The sequence below is a fragment of the Galleria mellonella genome, unplaced genomic scaffold, assembly GCF_026898425.1.
Source record: "Galleria mellonella isolate WM207_F2 unplaced genomic scaffold, CSIRO_AGI_GalMel_v1 utg312, whole genome shotgun sequence".
Classification (NCBI taxonomy): Eukaryota; Metazoa; Arthropoda; class Insecta; order Lepidoptera; family Pyralidae; genus Galleria; species Galleria mellonella.
In genome coordinates this window covers 11165462-11188227 of record NW_026442074.1, presented here as the reverse complement: position 1 = coordinate 11188227, position 22766 = coordinate 11165462, and the positions used below count along the sequence as shown (strand labels likewise).

General features: G+C 32.8%; 1 protein-coding gene across 1 annotated transcript; it reads left to right on the top strand.

Annotated features, from left to right (window-relative positions):
* The first annotated feature begins 1109 nt into the window (after positions 1-1109).
* On the top strand, positions 1110-22695 carry LOC113514958 (alpha-tocopherol transfer protein-like). Its single transcript, XM_052895869.1, has 5 exons — positions 1110-1508; positions 6766-6890; positions 14570-14666; positions 18138-18279; positions 20510-22695. Exons 1-5 carry the CDS (start codon positions 1216-1218, stop codon positions 20753-20755), a joined length of 903 nt encoding a protein of 300 aa, XP_052751829.1. The 5' UTR covers positions 1110-1215; the 3' UTR covers positions 20756-22695.
* Positions 22696-22766: the final 71 nt, after the last annotated feature.

The window sequence follows — 22766 nt, the reverse complement described above, 5'->3', positions numbered from 1 at the left end:
GCATATAATTATTAAATGTTGTTATAAACTTGCTTGTTTGAGCATATCTGATAACAACGCTTTGATATTTATTGATAACAGAAGACTGATCGCAAGATTAGTCAATATTATTATTTTTGATTAATTTTTTAAATAAAAAATTTAATTATATTTCTTGTAAAGAGAAAAAAATTTAGAGTTACGAACTAGTTCTAAAAATATGAACATACATTTTCGACTAACTAATTAACAGAAAGTTAACTAGATAATTAACAGGAATTTAAAAATTATGCAAAAAGACTATCTCAAAAGGTGAGGACTGAGTTTTAATTGAAATTGAAATAGAAACAAAAATTTGGATTCGATAAATTGTCAATGTAATAAAATTTTAGCAACGACTATTTAGAAAATTCTGTTACATTTCTCACAGTATTGCTCGCATTAATCTGGTAAAGATATAATCTGTGTATTAAATTTATTAAAATTAGTTCAGGTTTTTGAACATTTAAACATTCGAATATCTTACTTTCATATTTGAAATATAAATTACTAATATTTACATTACAGTTAAGAGTTTCCATTTCAAAAATAAAGAGATAATATATGTAACTTCAGTTAAAGATTTAAAAGGTAACAAATAAACAAGTACACTTTTATAATATTAGTACAGATTTAATTTGAAGATTTTATACAAGTAGTAGTCATAGAACAAGTAATCAGTACGTAATGGGTATCACTTATAACCTGAGATATCATTATTTAGTTTGTAGATTTATCAAAAAATACTTTCAACTAATTATGCTTTTTTTTTTTTACACTAAAACAACATTTGCTATAAATAATAGCTAGCAACACTGGTTCTCTCTGTTTATGCTCGAGATTGTTGAGAAGCTTGACATATATATTTTGTTGTTTCAGATAACCACCTGCAAATTTCCTAAGAATATGGCGGAAACATTATAGGGCTAAACGTTTTTATTATTATTCTGTTTCTGTCGTACACGCATAAGAATAATTGTTTACACTCAATTTACTTGATCGCATATGGATCACTTTATCTTTTATTATCTATGTGTCAGTTCAAGGTCCATTCCAGTAAGTATTCAAATATCGAGTTCATTCAAGAATCAAGTTAGTTGTCAAATTGTTGCAATAAAGTGCGGTCATATAATTAAACAATAATAGCCGTGTCGTGTTTATTTACGTAAAATATTCCTGTAATATTACTAGAACAAAATGCCCGTTGAATTAGAGTTCGATTATGCTGCCAGGACAGCTTCTATGGATAAATTCTCACAAGATGATATTAATAGTTTAAGGGATTGGTCCGTGAAATTGGATAAATCTAAATACGTTCCCAAGGATTTGACCGACAAGCAATTGATTTTGTTTTATAATGCCTGCTACGGAGATGTCGAGAAGGCGAAAACGTGTATCGAAAAATATTATGCGTACAAGAAAAGTGCATCGGACTTCTTCGACGGCCGTATCGTAGACTCTGAGGAATTGAAACCTCTCCAAGAAGTGCTGTAAGTGTCTTGATATTTTGTCATAGAATTCTATCATTTGGGAAATATGCTGCACGAAACTTAATAATATTGTAGGAAAATCGATACTGCAGCCCTTATTACGTCACCGTTAATTTTTTTTAGGTAATATGATCATATATATGATCAAGCACGAGGTATATTCATAGACAGTCTTCATTTACATTCTTATTTTTTACAAATGTTTGGGTTACCCACTGTCCTATTTGTGATATGCTTAAATTTTTAATATACTTAGTAAAATTTTAATAAGCATTTAGTTTATTCTAATTTATTATAAAAAAAAAAACATATATATATTTAATGTATTATTTTGTATAGAATCCCTTTGGGTAATTATATAAATCAGAATCAGAAATTTAAAAATTTATACCATTATTTATTACAATTCATATTTATCCATATTCACTTATATGGAATTATACCATATTCCTTTGCTCCTGTTGATTTAAGTTTAAATATATGTATTTAAATAGTCTAAAGTCATATAAATTCTTGTTCTTCCAAATATTTTGTAATTTTACTAATACCCATAATTTATAATGTGTAGTGTATTTGATGTGCTGTGGAACTTGGCCACTTAATACAGTTTCTATACAGATCCCTGAAGTTTTTCTGAAATTAGAGAAATTAGAAATAAGTGTATGATTTAAATATTAATAATTATAGTAATAAATAATTAATAAATCAAATGACATATGACAGATATATAAATCAAATGAATAATATAATTGTCAGACAGATTAGGAATGCAAGGTCAATAAATAATTAACCAAACCTTTACCTTAAAATTGTATAAAGAAACCTAATTTTAGGACATCTAAGTACAAAAAAAAAAAAATTAACAGATTATTTACCACAATTTTTTAAATACAGTTTTAGATAAAGGAGACCTGTTTTGAGATGCCATTGTCCTGAATCTATTTCTAAAATTAAAAAAAGTAATTTTAATTTGACATTACTGTGATATCTTTATTCTGTAAAGAACTAAAGGTAAGAAAACTAAGAACTAAATTTCTAATAGATTAAGGTGAAATTTATTAAAAATATAGTTTAAAATGGTCTATAAAATAGTAATATTTGTGAAATTATGAAATTGAGTTAAGAGATAGGTTCTGAGAAATGACACTACAACATCTATACGGTTGTGAAAATATCTTAAAATTAAAAATAAAATACAAGCTAATTAACTTTACAAATAATATAATTACAAAATTAGCGGTAGAAACAAAAATATTGGCTATATATTATAAAAAATAATAATATAAAAGTCAAGTTTATTTGAATAAACTTTATCTATTTCTGGTAAAGATATTTTCATAATTTTTTTGTCATGCAACTTGTAACAGCAATAAAGCAGACGGCCCACCTGATGGAAAGTATCCATTAACTGCTAATATTAATCATAGATAAAGTAATACATTGTGACCTCAGTAACTGTTAATCATAGACAAAATAATAGAGTCACCTCCACATTGCCCTCATGCTTTGATTAACATTTCTGAGACCCAAGTCAGTAATTCTCTAAATTGCACCCTATTTTAAATTTAATTAAGAAATTAAATTTTGTTTTATACTATTTTATTTATTCAGTTACAACAACAGTATCAGAAAATAGGTATTTCTTATAATGATATCTGTGGTTACCATAATACACAACATTTCCAAATATGTAATGTATGTAACATAAAATGTAATATTTTATGTTACATATATTATATATGTAATTTATATATGTAATATTATAGATATTTATTTTTTTGTTTATTGTGTATTATATATATCTATTATATTACAAAAATATTACAAATGGCGAACTTAATGCTAGACAGCTTACATTCTCTACCAGTCAACCTTTGAAAAAACAAAAATGTAGAGTATTGAAAATTGATGTAAATAAATATTTACAGGTGTATTGGTATTGATTGGTAATTGTAACTGTATGAGTATTTAAGTATTTAAACCTTTTAAATCTGTTTATATATAGTTTTTATAATTGTTGCCTTATAACTCTGTCAATTCTAAACAGATTTGAAAAAATCTTTTTTTTATTTAATACTTTATTGTACACACCAGTTATAAGAATATGACAGAGATAATCAAATGTACAAAGGCGAGCTTAACTCTGACAGAGTTTTCATCCAGCAACACCCAAAGTGGAAAGGAGAGTCAATGTCAGCGAATACAGCAGTGTACAATTTTTAAACTGTCAAAATTAAATTAATTACATTATATTTAATCGTACAAATACACATATACATAAATACATACCTACATCTATGCATATATACTTACGCACACATACACATATACATACAATATATTATACCTACATATATAGATAAATAAATATATGTTCATAAAAATAGAAGATATATCTAAAGGATAAAGAAGAAATTTTTCTTTTTTTTTATCAAAAGAGTGGTCACATAGAAATTTTATCAAAATGGGTTTAGTCATTTAGTTTTTAGATCGAAACGACTGGTTTTTTTCACAGTTTTTCAGTCGGTTTTTTTTTTTATACCACTGTGGTGGCAAACAAGTATTACGCGCGCGTTGCCGACCCGGTTTTTTTTGTGGGACACAATATTTAGTTATATTTTATGTTCCTAATAGATTTTTTAGTGCTAAATTTAACCGATAGTTGGGAGTTGTTAAAATTTACATTGCAATAATAAAAAAAAAAGCATATAAAGAGTATGCTTTTTTTTTGTACCACGAAGGTGGCAAACGGTCATACAGCCCGCCTAATGGTCAACCGTTACTGTAATTATGTATATAAAACTATTACAAATTACAAATCGTTAGTATTATTAGTTGCTGAGATAAAGCACTGTGACAGACGGACAGAGGGACGCACAAAGTCGTAATATAATGGTTCCCCTATAACTTTATAGTATGGAACTCTAAAACAAGTTTTATTCTCGTAGGTTATGATTATTTAATTTCCTAATCTGGATTCTATGACCTGGATATATATATATATATATATATATATATATATATATATATATATATATATATTTATATCTAATCGTTTTACATAAATAGTTTGCATATTTGATAATAAATAACTGTCAGTTAGTTTGCTTTTTAGTAAAAGTTTTTACACTTTCTATGCCAGCAGTGACTATGTCGTTACAATAAGGTGTTTAAAGACATGTAAGGTCGTAATTCTTGTGAAAAACATCGTACTATTTTTGTACAGATGTATCATTATACAAGCGCGCGCGTGTGTGCGTACGTGTGCGCGTGTGTGCGTGCGTGTGCGCGTGTGTGCGTGCGTGTGCGTGTGTGTGCGTGCGTGTGCATGTATGTGTGTGTGCGCGTGCGTGTGTGTGTTTGTGTGTGTGCGTGTGTGTATTTTGGGAGTGCTTATTTGTGAAAGTGACCATTTCTCGCTGACAAATATGGGTAGTGCCCATTGCAAAATTGTCTGATACTCATACCAGGATGCGTAGACATTTCTTACACGCGTCTTTTTAGTTTTTTTTTTTAGGAATTATTCTATCAATACGAAGAATGAAAAAAAGTAATTAGTGTAAATGTAAATTATTAATATATTCATGTAAAAATTATTTCTTTAATTAAAAAAAAAGGTTTCTCACTTACTTATTTGTAAATTACAATATTTAAGATTATGTTTCACAAAGAAAAATTACTTCAATTGTGACAATATCAGTTATTTCGATTTAAAAAACGAGACTGCCGAACCGATTTTGATAAAATTTTTATAGGACTGTTCTGTAAATATATCCTTTTAGATAAGAAAAGAATTTTTAAATCGATTTATAACTAACGCAGTTATAAATTTGCTGGAAGAAAACTCTATTAAGAGTTAAGCTCGCCTTTGTACATTTGATTACCTCTGTCATATTCTTGTAACTGGTGTGTACAATAAAGTATTAAATAAATAAAATAAATAAAAAATATACAGCCGAATCGAGGAACGCCTTCTATTTAAAGTTAGTTGAAAAACTTGTACAATTATCTTGTATCTTGTCATTTATAGAGCTGTTAGTTGTTAACCGTCGACAAAATAAACCAGTCAGATGTTTAGATATATATAAAAATAAACTGTGAAATACGAGTAGTACAAGTTACGGGTATATTTTAACATAATAACTTATAGTACAAATATAGAACTGTTTAACTGCGTCAGTCCGTAATTTGCGTATTTGTTTTTTAATATAAAATTTTCCTATTCTGGCTTTGATATTATGAATTAATCAATTTTATTTACTATATTTAAATATTGGTGATTGCCAGTAACAAATTTTAAATTTAATTACAATTGTTCAGCAATATTTACCGTTAAATAGGTGTGTAAATGTTCTTTTTACAGTTACTAAAATAATACAGTTACTAGAGGGGGACTTTATACAAAAGTCGTTTGCTTTGGTACCTCTGTCCTATTCACGTTCCAACCGTGAAACAGTTGTATTTTTTTTTAATGAGTGATAATGGAATGGTAACCCCACCCGCGCTATCGGTATACACCGGCGGGGCACCAGTGAAGGATGATAGGTGAGGATGAAGTAGGTCAGTTAGTCCATCGTGACGAATTCGATAAGAATTGTTCACGATGGTTTCCAGGGGGAACCACGACCTAATAACGCATATTGCTAGCAATGGGGCTGTTAAACCCCATTGCTAACAATCCCTTTCCCCTCAACAGTTGTATTTGCATGGCTGTGTTTCGGTTTGAAGGGTGGGATATAGCGTGAATTTACAGGGTACAGAGGAATAACACCTGAATCCTCAGGAATGGCAACGCATAGGGGGTATCATGGGCCGAAACAGTGTATTCTGTTATATCCATGGCACTGCTCATGCCTATAGGCGACGGTTACCACTTGCAATCGGGTGGGTCGTCAGCTTGTTTGCCATTCTAAGTCGTATAAAAAAAATCATAATATTAAGAAATAACATTTTTTTTTCAATGGATGATAATGGAATGGTAACCCCGCCTGTGCTAACGGTATACGCTGGCGGGGCACCAGTGAGGGATGATAGGTGAGAATGAAAAGTTAGGTCAGTTAGCCCATCGTGATGAATACATCTGGAATTCAGCACGATGGTTTCTGGGGGGTGGGAGGGACCACCGGGAGGTTGACCTGATAGGGTATATTGCTAGCAATGGGACTGGTAGTCCGCATTACTAACAATACGGGGGAACCCTCGACTATCTATTTGGGATCAAATTGAACTAATTTATAATGATATTAATTTGTTACAGCGAGTTCTCGGTGCTGCCAGGCAGATCTGTCGCGGGCTACGACATCGTCTTCCACAGGCTCCACAATACGGAACCTTCAAAGTACAACTTCGAGCTTGGCTGCAGGCTGCTCTTCATGACTATTGGTGAGTGGTGTACCATTTTTATTTTTTAATCTACTTTCTTTACAAAAGCAAACAAGCCGAGTCCCACCAGATGTCCTTTACGTAATGGTGTATTTTTTTTTAATGACAATGGTGGGTACCAGTGAGGGATGATAGGTGAGAAGAAATAGGCAATTCAATATGATAATATATTATGTAGGGGAGAAAGGGATTGTTAAGAAACCCATTGCTAGCAATATACCTAATCAGGTCGACCTCCACGCGGTTCCCCCTGGAAACTATCATGGTTAATTCCTGATGAATTCATTATGATGGGCTAACTGGCCTGCTTTCATTTTCATCGATCACCCTTCACTGGTGCCTTGCTGGCGTATACCGTTAGCGCAGGCGGGGTTACCATTCCATTCGTGTTTCAACCGTGAAGCAGCTGTGTTTGCATGGCTGTGTTTCGGTTTGAAGGGTGGAATATGGCGTGAATTTACTGGGTACAGAGGAATAACACCTGAGTCCTCAGGAATGGCAACGCATGGGGGGTATCATGGGCGAAACAGTATACTCTGTTATGTCCATGGTACTGCTCATGTCTATACCGGTTACCACTTTTCATCAGGTGGGCCGTTAGCTTGTTTGCCATTCTAAGTTGTATAACAAAAAAAAATTCACCTATCAAAAAAAAATTATGTAATAATACACCGCCATTTACGCTCTCTGTTTAGTATAATGGTTGACTCGTAGAGAATACCATCAAGCATTCATTACGTCCTGTAGACATATTTTAACGTGTGTAAGGATTTACCTGCTGGGGGGGAATGCTTATCATGACGGTTGCAAAACCAACGTATCAGTGACTTGGACCGGTGTTTATCATATGTAATCGATCATTATTAGTTTTGTTTACGTCTTAAAGCTTATGATACCTAGTTATCAGATAAACCAGTGGTCATATTTCGATGTGTTAAGTGATAAATATATTAATTTATAACCGCCTAACTTTTACCCGTGACTTCGTTCGCGTGATAGGATTATGTTGATTCGACGTCATCATCTTTTTTTTTTTAAATGGATGATAATGGAATGGTAACCCCACCTGCGCTATCGGTATACACCGACGGGGCACCAGTGAAGGATGATAGGTGAGCACGAAGTAGGTCAGTTAGCCCATCGTGACTAATTCAACGAGAATTGTTCACGATGGTTTCCAGGGGGAACCACGTGGAGGTCGACCTAATAAGGCATATTGCTAGCAATGGGGCTGTCAAACTCCATTGCTAACAATCCTTTTCCCACTCATCATCATCATTTAATCATCAATCATCATTTAATTCAGACATTAACTGTCCAATGCTGAATATTCAAAGGTTGCTTGGAAGAGACTGCTTAGCGATAAGTTCGGCTTTTGTATCACTTCACAGTAAAGTGTAAATAAATAAAATAGGCCTCCCACTAGTGAAGGGTTTGCCAGTAGTTGCCACGCTTGGCATGGTGATGTTTTAAGAGGGACGCTGCTCATCATCATCATCATCATATCAGCCCTTAACTGTCCACTGATGAACATAAGCCTTCCCCATAAGGGCAGTTTTGCCAGTAGTTGCCACGCTTGGCAGGCGGGTTAGCAACCCAAGTTAGGTTTTCAGAGATGTTTTAAGAGGGACCCTGCTGCCCATCACTCGCCCTCCCTTAGTCGACTCTTATGACAGCCATGGGAAAGAAAGGGGTGGCCTATTTTATGCCGGGACCGCAATTCTACGTATGGATATCTCTAAATATATGTATTTAAAAAAAAAAGGAGTTTTGTACTTTAAATCAAACTGTTTATAATTCCTCTCCATCCAAAGGTTGCCTGCAAGAGATCGCTCTCAGCGATAAGGTCGCCCATTGTTTTCTCAGTGTAATATTTTCTTGTAATTGTTTGTATCTATAATAAGTTTATTATTATAATGTTATGGAGATACAATAAAGAGTATCTATCTTTTGTTTTAATGGGTGATAATGGAATGGTAACCCCACCCGCGCTATTGGTATACACCAGCGGGGCACCAGTGAAGGATGATAGGTGAGCATGAAGCAGGTCAGTCAGCCCATTGTGATGAATTCAACAAGAATTGTTCACGATGGTTTCCAGGGGGAACCACGTGGAGTTCGACCTAATAGGGCATATTGCTAGTAATGGGGCTGTCAAACTCCATTACTAACAATCCCTTTCCCCACCGAGAAAGAGTATCTATCTATCTATCTGCTTTTGAAATCCGCGCATCCAAAGTAGCAGGCAAAATGATAGGATTATATAAATATAAATTACTACAATGACATTGATCATTTCCGTGTGATATACCTACGGATAAACCTATATTATGTAAAATATAATTTTCCACAGTATATGTACATCCGCCAATAATAGGTAATGTTTAAATAATTATTTGTTTGCGCAACGTGCATCTCATTATTTGTATGAAGGTATATCAAAATAAGTATATATATAGGTATTGCGATTAAGCTAGATTTACATTAAAATATCGGGCATAGTTCGATCTCGGTCTGACTCTTCGAGTTTCACTGTAAATGGAAAAAATCTGGTTTATATAGGTAATATTGATACCAGGCATGGTAACATGGATGTATAGGGAAGGAATTGTTAGTAATGGGGAGGTTAGTCCCCATCGCTATCAATATACCTTATCAGGTCGAACTCCTCGCGGTTCCCGCTGGAAACCATCGTGACTAATTTATCGTTAAATTCTTCAAACCGGGCTAACTGACCTGCCTTTTCATCCTCACCAATCATCTCTAACTGGTACCCCGCTAGTGTATACCGATAGCGCAGGCGGGGTTACCATTCCATTATTATCCATAAAAAAAACATGGATGTATGATAATTTAAATTTGTTGCTATAATTGTCACATATTTTTCACCACATCTGCTCTTCATACGTTTTATGTTTTTACCTAATGGTAGAGAATGCCATGGTATTAAGCTCGCCATTTCTACAAAATTTTATTGTGCAATAAAGATTATATATATATATATGTTGAGTTTCTTATGACATTCATGGTAGAAAAAAAGTCATTACCCATTTTAATATCGCTCATACTGGTCAGATATCTATTTTCAAGTATATATTCGGGTAGGTAAATATATATATATATATATATATATATAAATATATATATATATATATACCTACATACCTACCCCTAATACATACATTGGATTCGATTCTGTCATGCCATTTCTCTAAATTTATCTCTTAAACTTTTACATTGATAATTTTACGAAATTACTATTTGGACTTAGTAACTTACATTCAAATAAATACACAAAATGTTGAGTCCCGGTGTAAAATAGGCCACCCCTTCCTTTCCCGTGGGTGTCGTAATAGGCGACTAAGGGAGGGCGAGGGATGGGCAGTATCGTCTCTCTTGAAACATCACCGAAGCCTAACTGCGGTTGCCAATCAAGGCAACCTTTGGCATAACCCTCTAAGGGGAGGTTTACGTTCAGCAGTGGACATTGGAAGGCTGTGATGACTCTTATATTATTTCAAATATTATATTTGCAAATAATCTTTTTGAAAAATGTATTATTTTTAATAGGTATGTACGTTGCCATAGCATTGTCGCAATTGTCGCAATCTCTATAAACCTTTGAGCGTTTGATTCAAGGCCACACGGACTTGCGATATTTCGTTGCGACTGGCGACACTTGTTCGACCTTCGATTTATTATGGTTTATGTTAACTATGCTACTAGTATAGTATATTATGACTAACTTGTTAAGGCCCGACTTCACCGGCTTTTAATCAGCCATTTAACTCTAAACGCCCGGTTACAACAATTTTAGTGTCCACAACTACTTTAACATCAAATTCATTGGTTTTTTTTTTATACAACTTAGAATGACAAACAAGCTGACGGTTTTTTTTATGGGTATGGTGAACCCGCCTGTACTAACGGGATACGCCGGCAGAGCACCAGTGAAAGGTGATAGATGAGAATGAAAACAGGCCAGTTAGCCCATCATGATGAAATCATTAGGAATTAACCATGATAGTTTCCAGGGGGAATATTGCTAGCAATAGGATTCTCAGTCTCCATAACTAACAATCCCTTTCCCCCCAACAAGCTGACGGTTTGTGGTGTTTGTAAAAAAAATTTTGTACATATTCACCTCATAACCACTTATCAACATCCTCACTTTATTTTCCATCAAGTAGGTTAATTAAATTGTACATAGATATTTCACATCTTTCTTTCTGACTAGCCGCACAGACATGACAGCGACGTTTTCTTCTTACATTAATTTTCGCTGTCATTACTTAGATAGCTCGCCTCCCACAATACTAATTTCTCTTTTTCTATATTATTTTAATAACCGTTTAGTTAACTATCGTTTAAGATGATGTCGGTAAACCTGAACCTCTGTAGTTACGCTTGTTTCTGATCTGTTAAGACTAATTTATTTATCCATTACCGTAATATCTTGCAAAAGTATGTCAGACTATATTACATTAGATTTTTAATTGTATAGTCAATTAATATGTGAAACAATAATGGCAATAGTTGTTCATGCACTGAATTTTCATTAATGTTAGACATAGACACCTATATAAATATACATTGTAAATAAACTGGCTTTAAAAAAAAAGTAATTCAATTGAGTTTCTTGCCAGTTCTTCTCAATTGGATCTATATACCGAACTGGACGGTAGGGGAAAAAATAAAATTATAATGTAAAAATTTGACGTTCATAAGCGGCTAAAATGTCCTACATGAATAAATGATTTTTGAATTTGAATTTGAATTTGAATAATAAATATGTATCGGATTATATTGAAGCCATTCGCGTCCTCTTGTTATGAGAGTATTCTATCAGAAGGAGGATAAAGATAGATTATGCCCAAAAAGTGTTTGCAGATTTTGTCACAATGAGGAAGAAACGCCGCAGCACTGAATGTGTCGCTGTAGCCCACACATACATAAACGATATATCTCCCTTGGAAAATACACTATATCCTGAGGAGATAAAAGACATCGCATACAAAAAACATCTTAAAAATCATATCACTGATAGGAATTAGCAGCGAACTTTAAAAAAAAAGGGTGAACATAAAAGATCATCGAAAGGTCGCAGTGTCACAAGTTTTTGTCTTTCAATGATAATAAAAATATATTATTGACTGTGTTGATTGATTAAGATCGCGCATACTGTAACCAAAAAGAACTCAAAAAACTTTTTTTTTTAAATACTTTGTGGTTACAGTATTTAAAAATTTGTGTTACAGATTTAATTAGCATAACCATTCATAATTGTATAGTTTTTACTGATGATACTTCTGTTATCGTGACAACTTTACCAGATGGAGACTACAAAAGTCGTTTGCTTGGTTTTTGTTTGTATCTCTGTCTCATTCATGTTTCTACCGTGAAGCAGTTGTGTTTGCATGGCAGTGTTTCGGTTTGAAGGGTGGGATATGGCAGTGAATTTATAGGGTACATAGGAATACCACACCTGAAGAATACTACACCTGAGTCTTCAGGAATGGCAACGCATGCGGGGTGGGGGGGTATCATAGGCGTAATAATATACTCTGTTATATCCATGGTGCTGCACATGTCTGTAGGTGACGGTTACCACTTTCCATTAGGTGGGTGGTCGGCTTGTTTGCCATTCTAAGTAGAATAAAAAAAAAAACTGATAGCAAAAATAAAACATTGGAAGATCATGAAAATAATGTAAATAAATAAAACAATAAACTTTATAATCCAGTGGCTTGATACGAATAACTTAGCAATAAATTTAAGTAAAACTATATTATTTTTATTGTTTTTAAAAATCGAAATGCCATTCTAAATATCAACTGCATAGACATGCAAATTGATGCAGTAAATGAAAAACGAAATTTCTTCGAGTATTCGCATTTATTATTTTGTTTTGTAGTTAAATTATTGTCCTTATGAACTAAAAGTTTGAAATTTGATATATAAAAATTAAATTATAAGCAAACGTAGTCTTTATTCTCAGGGAAGGGACTTTTTTTAATGGATGATAATGGAATGGTAACCCCGCCTGCGCTAACGGTGTACGCTGGCGGGGCACCAGTGAGGGATAATAGGTGAGGATGAAAAGGCAGGTCAATTAGCCCACCGTGATGAATACATTTGGAATTAAGTACGATGGTTTCCTGTTAAAACTACGTGGGTGTCGACCTGATAGGGTATATTACTAGCAATGGGTCAAATTTACTCCATTACTAACAATCCCTTTCCCCTGTATACGCTTTGGTTAGCTAGCACCGCAGATATTATGTTAAATCTATGGGTCAGCTAGCCAGTTCTAGTAAGTACATAAATGGCAAGTAGGTAGGTACCTAGTTACGGCGTCATAATCTTCGTTACAAACCAGTTTTGTGACCTGACAAGGGCAACCAGATATATTAAAACCGGCACGAGTGTGTTTTATCAACCGACTCCGAAAAGTAGGTTTGAAATTCGATTGTATTTTTTAATGGTTGTTACCTCATAACTCCCAAAGTCGTAAACCTAAAACACGCAGCGCATGAGTCTAAAAGTTAACTTGTTTAATTTTTTTTATTCAGCTTAGAATGGCAAACAAGCTGACGGCCCACCTGATGGAAAGTGGTAACCGTCGCCTATAGACATGAGCAGTACCATGGACATAACAGAGTATACTGTTTCGCCCATGATACTTGTTTAATTTTTTTTTATACAGCTTAGAATGACAAACATGCTGACGGCTCACCTGATGGAAAGTGGTAACCGTCGCCTATAGACATGAGCAGTACCATGGACATAACAGAGTATACTGTTTCGCCCATGATACTTGTTTAATTTTTTTTTTATACAACTTAGAATGGCATACAAGCTGACGGCCCACCTGATGGAAAGTAGTAACCGTCGCCTATAGACATGAGCAGTACCATGGACATAACAGAGTATACTTTTTCGCCCATGATACGCGCCCCCATGCGTTGCCATTCCTGAGGAGTCAGATGTTATTCCTCTGTACCCTGTAAATTCACGCCATATCTCACCCTTCAAACCGAAACACAGCCATGCAAACACAACTGCTTCACGGTTGAAACACGAATGGGACAGAGGTACCCAAGCAAATTATAAATCTGGTTAATTATCTGGTTAAATACAGTAAAAGCTCTTTATTTGCGGAGTATAGATTCCGTAAATATACCGCGAATACAGAAACTGTGAATGTAGAAAATCGAACCACTTATACAGCGGCAATAGCATTTGACAATATACTTTAGTATAGTTGTAATAAAGTCCATTTTACCTTTTTCTAAGTCCGTTTGACGACGTGTTTACAAGATACCTAATCCTTTTGAATAATATGTATTGATTAGATCCGCAAATACAGAAATCTTTAGCCGCGAATAGTGAAAAAGCTAATTCTATTATGTCCATGGTACCGCTCGTGTCTATAGGCGACGGTTACCATTTTCCATCAGTTGTTTATGTAGTAATAGAGCACTTTTTAAATAATCAGTCAAAAGTTGTGAATGCTGTTAAGCTTATCGTTCCTCTACATTTAGAAAAAGATGGATAGATTAGTCTATGCTTAGTTTTGATCTATTAATCTCGATGTTAATGTCATCTCATAATCTGTACTAGTTTGGGAGTTGCCAGTTAACAATAAACTACTATAATGGGTATTTTTTTATTTTCAGATGCCTGTTTGACTAAGCGTGGCCCACAGCCTGGTATTATCTTCCTCTTTGACATGCGAGGCGTGAAGTTGGGACACTTGACACGTTGTGGATTATCGTACGTATTTTTTTTTTCTATACTTACTGAAACAATTTAAGGCAATTCCCGGCTAAAGAAAAATAAAGGATCAAAGATTCAACTAAAAATGAATCATTAATACTGTTTTTAATAGTAAAAAAAAACATAACGGCCCAAGTATTAATTAAAGGATCTATAATAACACAATTCGTAATTAAATTGAATAAAATTAAGTGGTGCAATCAAATTATCTGCATTCCCTGCTACAGAGCATTTTCATGTCTAAGTATCATGAAATTATTAAAATAAAAAATGTAAATGTAAAGTTATTTATTACTTTAATTTCTTCACTGCATGTAAAAGGTCCTCATAACTATCTTTTTCTCTATCATATTGTTGCACGTGCTCACTTCGTCGGTTTTAGCGTAACGTTACAACAGCGCGTCATAAAGCAAACATCAGCTTTTTACTAAAACCATTGATATTTTGATATTAAAAATCGTAATTTACTTATCAACGTGAATGTATTTAGTCACTTTAAAAAAGGCAACGAACTTCCCATCACATTTTAATCAGGCTTTCAACTGTCAAATATTGTAATATATTTACACACTTGTTTATTCAGTTATCTTAAAAAAGAAGACTTTATGTCAGCTATTTATCCACTAAAAATCCTAAATGTATTACAATAACTTGGCGTGTTTAAAAGTTTATCAATTTATTTACAACAATTTTCTTTATTTACACTGAACAAATTGTTATACGCGGGTTTACGTAGTTTTTTTGCACTTTTAGTAACGAGCCCGTTTTACGCTTAATTCTGTTAAATGTATGTGTGATTCGTAATTTTTGTTGATCCACACTTGAAATATCATATTCAGTTTTGCCATAAACTAAGTTTTTCACATGACCGAATAAAAAGTCCAGCGGATTTAAGGGTCATTGGATATTCTTATTCATTTTACATCATCTGTCGCATTTAGATACAAAACTGGATACGTGATGATTAGTCATTTATCATGGTAGGCATGGAGTTCAAATTACGCGAACACCAAATTTTTCTTGAAATACATTATCGAAAACAAAATACAATTTCTAGATAGTCCTAGTTAAAACTCTGTTGTCTACGAGGAGTAGCTGGGTTCAGGTGTAGTTATGATGCCGCGATACCTATAAATACGTCATATGAATCAAAATAATACGTCGCACGTGATATACGTAATTATTTTGTAGTTAAAAATTTATGAGGATCACGCGGACTGTGACCTGGACGCGCCAATGTAATAACAACGCGTCTATGTCTACGTCGTGGTCTACCATAGTAGACTGCTCCGTCATTGGTCATAGGTCACTGTCAAGCGATGATCAAAAATAGTTATTGGCTTAAATGCATTTTTTTAATTTTCTAGCCTAATAGTAGCGTTTTTAAGGCTGTTCATTGACCCTTTAGGGTTACTCAAATGACTAAAGCGGCAACATTGCTTTTTTAAAAGGTACTTTTACACAGGGTAGACAATTTGCATTTATTAAGGATATTTTTGTGTATGGAAAACATTATGACATTTGAGATACGAAATTCGATCATTATCGTAATATATATATGTAATACTAGGTATATCAACTATATCACTCTAAATGGAATGCAGATAATTTGGTAATATACTATGTACTTGCTAAATAGTTTGTAAATCGATTTTTTTTATTTGGAATACATTGATTAAATGAAATCTATAGAATGAATTGACAAGAATGTCTATATTAAAAATAGAATTGGCCAAAAAATATGAAACTTAATTTCTATCTATTGTCTATACTATAATAAAATTAATTGAATAATAAAATAACGTACTATAATACAATTGAAACTATTATATCTGTGCACGAAATCACAATTTTAATAGGAAATTTTAGAATTGAGAGTAATTATTTGATTAAAATATATAAAATATGAGGTATTTACTTTCCATGTTATAATAATGCTTTTCAACTAAATAAGAGACACATGTCTTAGAGTTTTAACTTTAAACTGTGTTGCAAGATAAAAAAATATGAATTTCAAAGATATTTTATATTTTTCTTAGCTTTCAAAAGGATAAGCAAAGGTAAAAGATGCGTAATTAATTAAATAATCAATTATTATCATCCGAGAAATATTTGCGCTCGGTTTCCTGTTCTATTAAAACATATCAACTTACTTAATAATATTCCCCATAACAACAAGTTTTTTTTTTATCTTTTATGGTATTAACGTGTTAATGGCGCCCATACATTCTATAATAATTTAACAGTGATTCATATGTTTGATCAAATATTGAACATTTAAACTAAACAAGAGTCAGTAAATTAGATTTGAAATAATTCTCACGAAAGTTATACAAAATTTTATTTGACGTGAATTTATTATCTTTCTATAAGTGATTGAGAATAAAAGAATTTATTTTGTACGAAGAAGAGTGGTAACAAAATTAACAGTTTGGTTCGAAAATAAACTGCATTCGTAAAAGCTGAGAGAAAACGTGTGAGATACGCTCTTTTTATTTCTGTAGTATGAATAGAATAGAATAGTTTATTTACATTGAATAGGTGATACATAGTTCTTATTTAATAAGTAGACAGTTCCATATTCAGCTAATAAATACTAAGCATGCAAATTATAGTTTTTTTGTTTTAAATTACTAATTAATTTTACAATGAATTAACAAATTTACCATATAATATGTATAAATCGAATGCGCAATCGCCATTCTCTGTTAACGAGTAATGGACAGGGCCCAATCTAGCTATTTTACCATTTCAGGAGAAATAATTATTTACCGCTCTTTGTCATGAATGACCACGTTAACTCATAGTGTTTCGCTACTTTTTGCGTATGCAGTGTTGGCATTTCCCTTGGTTTAACTCTAATATCTTTAGCTTTAATAGCTTAAAACCTATATTGTTACAACGTGAAATAGCAATAAATGATTGAATGGAATTGAATATTAGGAATGATCTTAGTGGCCTTAGGATTTAACATACCACTATCTCTTTCAATAGTTGCAAGTTTTTTAATAGATGATAAATAGAATAGTAACCCTGTTTGCGCTATTGGTATATGCTGACAAGGCCACCAGTGAGACGTCATAGATGAGGATGGAGGCAAGTCAGTTGGTCCATCGTGTTGAATTCAACAGTAATTTACCACTACGGATTTCAAGAAAGGCCGAATGGAGGTTGACCTGTTAGAGTACATTGCTAGCATTGAGACTATTAGATCTCATTACTAACAGTGTCTTCCTCCCGATGATCGCGGTTAGATTCCTGTAAAATACAAATAATTGTATTTATGAATAAACAAATATAAACAAATAAGTAGTTTATTTTGGTTTTATGTTTTCTATATACAATAGGTATTTACAAAAAAAAAGAGTTAAAGTAGTTTAGTACTTATAGTACAAGCTCTGTATAGTTTGAAACAGCGCGGTGTTAAAAGTACAAAAAAAAATTGAGGTGTTTAATTGTAATTCGCAGGCACCTTCGCAAGTTCTTCCAATTTGTCCAAGAGGCGTTGCCAGTCCGCATGAAGGAAATCCACGTGTTGAACACTGAAGCGCTAGTCGACAAGCTAATATTGCTCATCAAGCCATTCATGGACAAGAAATTCTTCGACATGGTAAGTAGTTTATACTTTTTATTTCATATATAGATTGACTGCTGAACATAAGCCTCCCACATAAGAAGGATTTTGCTAGTATTGGCCACGCTCGGCAAACGGGTTGGCAACCGTAATTAGACTTTTGATGATGTTTAAGAAAGACGCTACTGCTCATCTCTTGACCATTAAGTTCGCTTAGTTGCCTCTTACGATACGTTTCAAATGTGGGATAAAGCAGTGAAATTACAAAAAAAGGCATAGCAACACTGTCCTCAACAATGATAACGTATGAGCGATACCATAGACATCATATTGAATTCTGTAATGTCTCTGACGTTATTCGTGTCTATAGGTGAACCATTTGTCATCAGGTGGATCGTCAGCTTGTTTATCAATTTGTATTAAAGAAAAAAGAAATACTACATTGTTATAATGTCAATGTATTTATAGAAAACCATACGTACTAATCAGATATTATTATAAACATGAAAACAGGTTCTAAGTCCTTATATCTTCGCCCGTATAAATTATATATTAATAGATTTTAAATATGAAAATCGAGAATTATATTCTAATGTCATTAAACATTTGTGTTGAACTATGTCCCAGGTGTAGTTTAATATTCCGATACGAAATAGTGAACTCGGGAATTGTTAAGTTTCTTTTCTAATGGATGATAATGAAATAGTAACCCTTCCCGCGTTATCGGTATACATTGGTAGGGCATCAGTGAGTAACGATACTCGTAGATGAGGATTAAGTTAGGTCAGTGGCCCATCGTGACGAATTTAACAACAAATTTAACGAGGAGGTAGACCTGACCAAGTATATTGCTAGTAATGGAAGTTAACGTCCCCATTACTACTAAATCCTTCTCCTCTTAAAAGAGGATCTTTAAGTTAGATTCTTTAAGCTATATACTAATGCTATGCTGTTGATGATATGGTATATTTTGGACTTAGGTGTGCAGAAGTTATGCTGCACTATCTATTGGTATCATATGTATAATTTAAAGTCATAGGTACCTTTTTTTTATACAACTTAGAATAGCAAACAAGCTGACGGCCCACCTGATGGAAAGTGGTAACCGTTGCCTATAGATATGGGCAGTACCATGGACATAACAGAGTATACTGTTTTGCCCATGATACCCCCATGCGTTGCCATTCCTAAAGACTCAGATGTTATTTCTCCATACCCTGTAAATTCACGCCATATCCCACCCTTCAAACCGAAACACAGCCATGCAAACACAACTGCTTTACGAATTCACATATAGAATAGAAACTACAATTTATAAACAAGATATTGTCTAATCCTTTGAGATTGCACTATTTCATTACTGTAATCCTATATATGTATTTGATAATATTAGCGCGTGTTCATGCTTTGCATGCGTTTTTTTTGAGTAGGTGTCTATATATTGCTAAGGTATTTTATATCTCACAGTATATTGTAATAAGTACCTTTATCTGACTATCTGACCTTATACCGGTTTTACTAGTACTATCGATGTAATGATGATATTTGTAATTTAAATTTAAATGTTATATTTATTCAATAATATTCTAGAAGTTTCTTATCTTTAAAATCCCTTCACACACGTTTACGCGCTATAGTGGGTCCTTTACCGTCCTTGCTACTAGATTTTAGAATTCTCTTCCCATATCTATCCGTGAGAATCAATCCCTAAAGATTAGGCTTGATTTGAAGAGCATCTTCTATCTTTATGAACATATATGTATTTATTTGTATGTGTAAGTGTATATATAAGTAATAGTTATATAAACCTACCCGCTGACATTGATGCTCCTTTCCACTTTAGGTTTACTGGAAGAGGGAGACTTTGTACAAAAGCCGATTGCTTGGGTACCTCTGTCCTATTTGTGTTTCTACCGTGAAGCAGTTGTGTTTGCATGGCTGTGTTTCGGTTTGAAGGGTGGGATATGGCGTGAATTTACAGGGTACAGAGGAATGACATCTGACTCCTCAGGAATGGCAACGCATGGGGGTATCATGGGCGAAACAGTATACTCTGTTATGTCCATGGTACTGCTCATGTCTATAGGTAACGGTTACCACTTTCTATCAGGTGGGTTGTCAGCTTGCTTGCCATTCTAAGTTGTATAAAAAAAAACTCTTAGAGCTAAATTCGTTTTTGTACATTTGATTACCTCTATCATATTTTTTTTGTATCATTAGAGTGTAGAAAAATATAATAAATAAATGATATAATGTTATATTTCAGTTGAAATTCCACCAAAAGGATGAGAATTTAGACGATTTCTACGCCAAGGTTATTCCACGGTCGTCGCTTCCTTCCGATTTTGGAGGCTCCCTTCCCGACACCCAGACCCTTAATAACCAGAATATCGAGACGCTGAGGGCCTTGGAACCTTATTTCAAAGCTGAAGAGGCGCAGAGATTCGCCGTGTTACCAAACAAGAAGGGAGACAAAGTAGAAGACTCATTCAAGAGTTTAGATATAGATTAAGTTTTGTTATTATAAGCCGACATACCAGATAAATTTATCAATTTGGGGTTTAACCATTGATTTTGTATTAAATGCTATTTATATTTTTATTAAAATTTGCCATGACTTTAGGATGGAGTTGGGATGCTGTGTAAATTATCTTGGGTGGGAAGTGAAATGTACTTATAATTTAATATTAGATATAATTATGTAATATAAATACTCTATTATGTTGTCGCCGTGATATTTTTGAAAGTGATAACTAATTATTCTAAACGGGCAATACGTTTTTAGGTAAAATATATGGAATAATAAACGCGGAAATAAATTATATAACTGCACATTGGTAAGTATATAAAGAGACCATTAGTATTTGTCAGATATTTATGAATTGAATAAATGACTGAAATTTTTCAAAAGTCGAAGTATTAATGTACTTAAAAAAAGTTACAATTTGTATTAGACTGAAAATCAGGATTTATCGATATCATGGTTCATGATAGGGGAATAAAATTTAATATATTACCTTTGTAAATATAGGAATTTAAACGGAGTTATATAAAGACGTTAATGTGCTTGCCACGCTTATATGGTTTGGGGAAAGTCTTGCCAGTTAGGGAGTAGAACTCACAAATATATTTTTTTAAATAAGAATATATGTTACTAGAAAGAATTGATTATAAATAAAGACTAATAATGTTCATTGAGTGATTAGCCGAATTAAGAGAAAGCATTTCTTCCTATACGTCTTTCGTTTTATTTCTATTACCTTTTTAATTAAAATGGTAGTTTCTTACAAATTGTATGTCAAATTAAAGAAATTACACTTTTTTGTCTTAGATTGAATCTAAAGTGAAAACAAGCATACAGATTTTTGTTTTTTGTATGAATATTAATGAAATAAAAAAAAATAGGAAATATCAATAAAACAACAAGAATGTTATATTCTAGTTTGTATAAATATAAAAATACTTGTTTGCGTGCATATCATGTTAGCTAAGATTTTGTTGTAAGTATAGTTTGTTATTAATTTTTTGCAAATCGCTCAGTCTGTAAAAGTAAGTATTATGAAACACATATTTGATTGCATTGTTTGAAAGTATATTGGTACCTAATGTTAAATAGCACGGGAAATGTTACATTTCTATCATGTTACGATTAATTGATTAAATTTAATTTGAAAATAACAAGAAAATGAGACAAATCCAATAAGGCTTGCATACAACTTTGTAATGTTTAGTAGAACAAGTCAATTAATATGTGCACTTATAGCTATTTACAGAAGTTCTTTATTTATAATGACGCAATACTTACAATTGTTGGTACTTAATTATATATATTTATTTGCATTTATTATTATGTTGAAAATAAAAGATTACAACATGTTTCTAATGTCATTTTTTTTTATATAATGAGTTGAAATGACTTGTCGAAAAACTGTGTAGGTAAGTTTTTTTTAAGATAACAATGTGACGATTTATATAATAGAGAAAAATACAATAATTACACACTATTATTATGATATGTGGTAATTATATTCACCTATATAAAAGATTTGTAACCCACTGCATCTTAATTTTGCTGTATATATTAAAATAAAACGCCATTTACACGGGTTTTTATTGAAGACGGCACAATACCACCACTCTTTACGTTTCCTCTGCCATGTGTGATCATCGCGAGATTTATCTATCTTCTTTTTAGAAATACAAAAGTATGATTTTGTATTGAAATGGATATATACTGGTTTTGATCCGTGTCACATTGAAAGAAAAGCCAGCAATCGGTTTCTTGTACTTATTGGTGGTGGTTTTAAATTTTGTACATTGTACCTGTTTATATTCCATTAGATTAGTTTGTATTATTTGTGATATAATGTATTTATAGTACTTATTTTGTTTCGGTTATATAGCTGAAACTTGTGATTTTAAATTGTAGCAATATATTTTTATAAAATGTTATATTTCTTTTATTTTTTTCTATAACTAGCTTATTTGATCCCTCTATTTATTACTGTAAATATCATGTAGTC

Excerpts from the sequence above, each read along its gene's own strand:
- LOC113514958 (XM_052895869.1), top strand. The coding sequence starts at position 1,216 with ATGCCCGTTGAATTAGAGTTCGATTATGCTGCCAGGACAGCTTCTATG. Across the intron at positions 6,891-14,569 it reads GCTGCTCTTCATGACTATTG|ATGCCTGTTTGACTAAGCGT; the intron begins GTGAGTGGTGTA and ends TTTTATTTTCAG. Across the intron at positions 18,280-20,509 it reads ACAAGAAATTCTTCGACATG|TTGAAATTCCACCAAAAGGA; the intron begins GTAAGTAGTTTA and ends GTTATATTTCAG.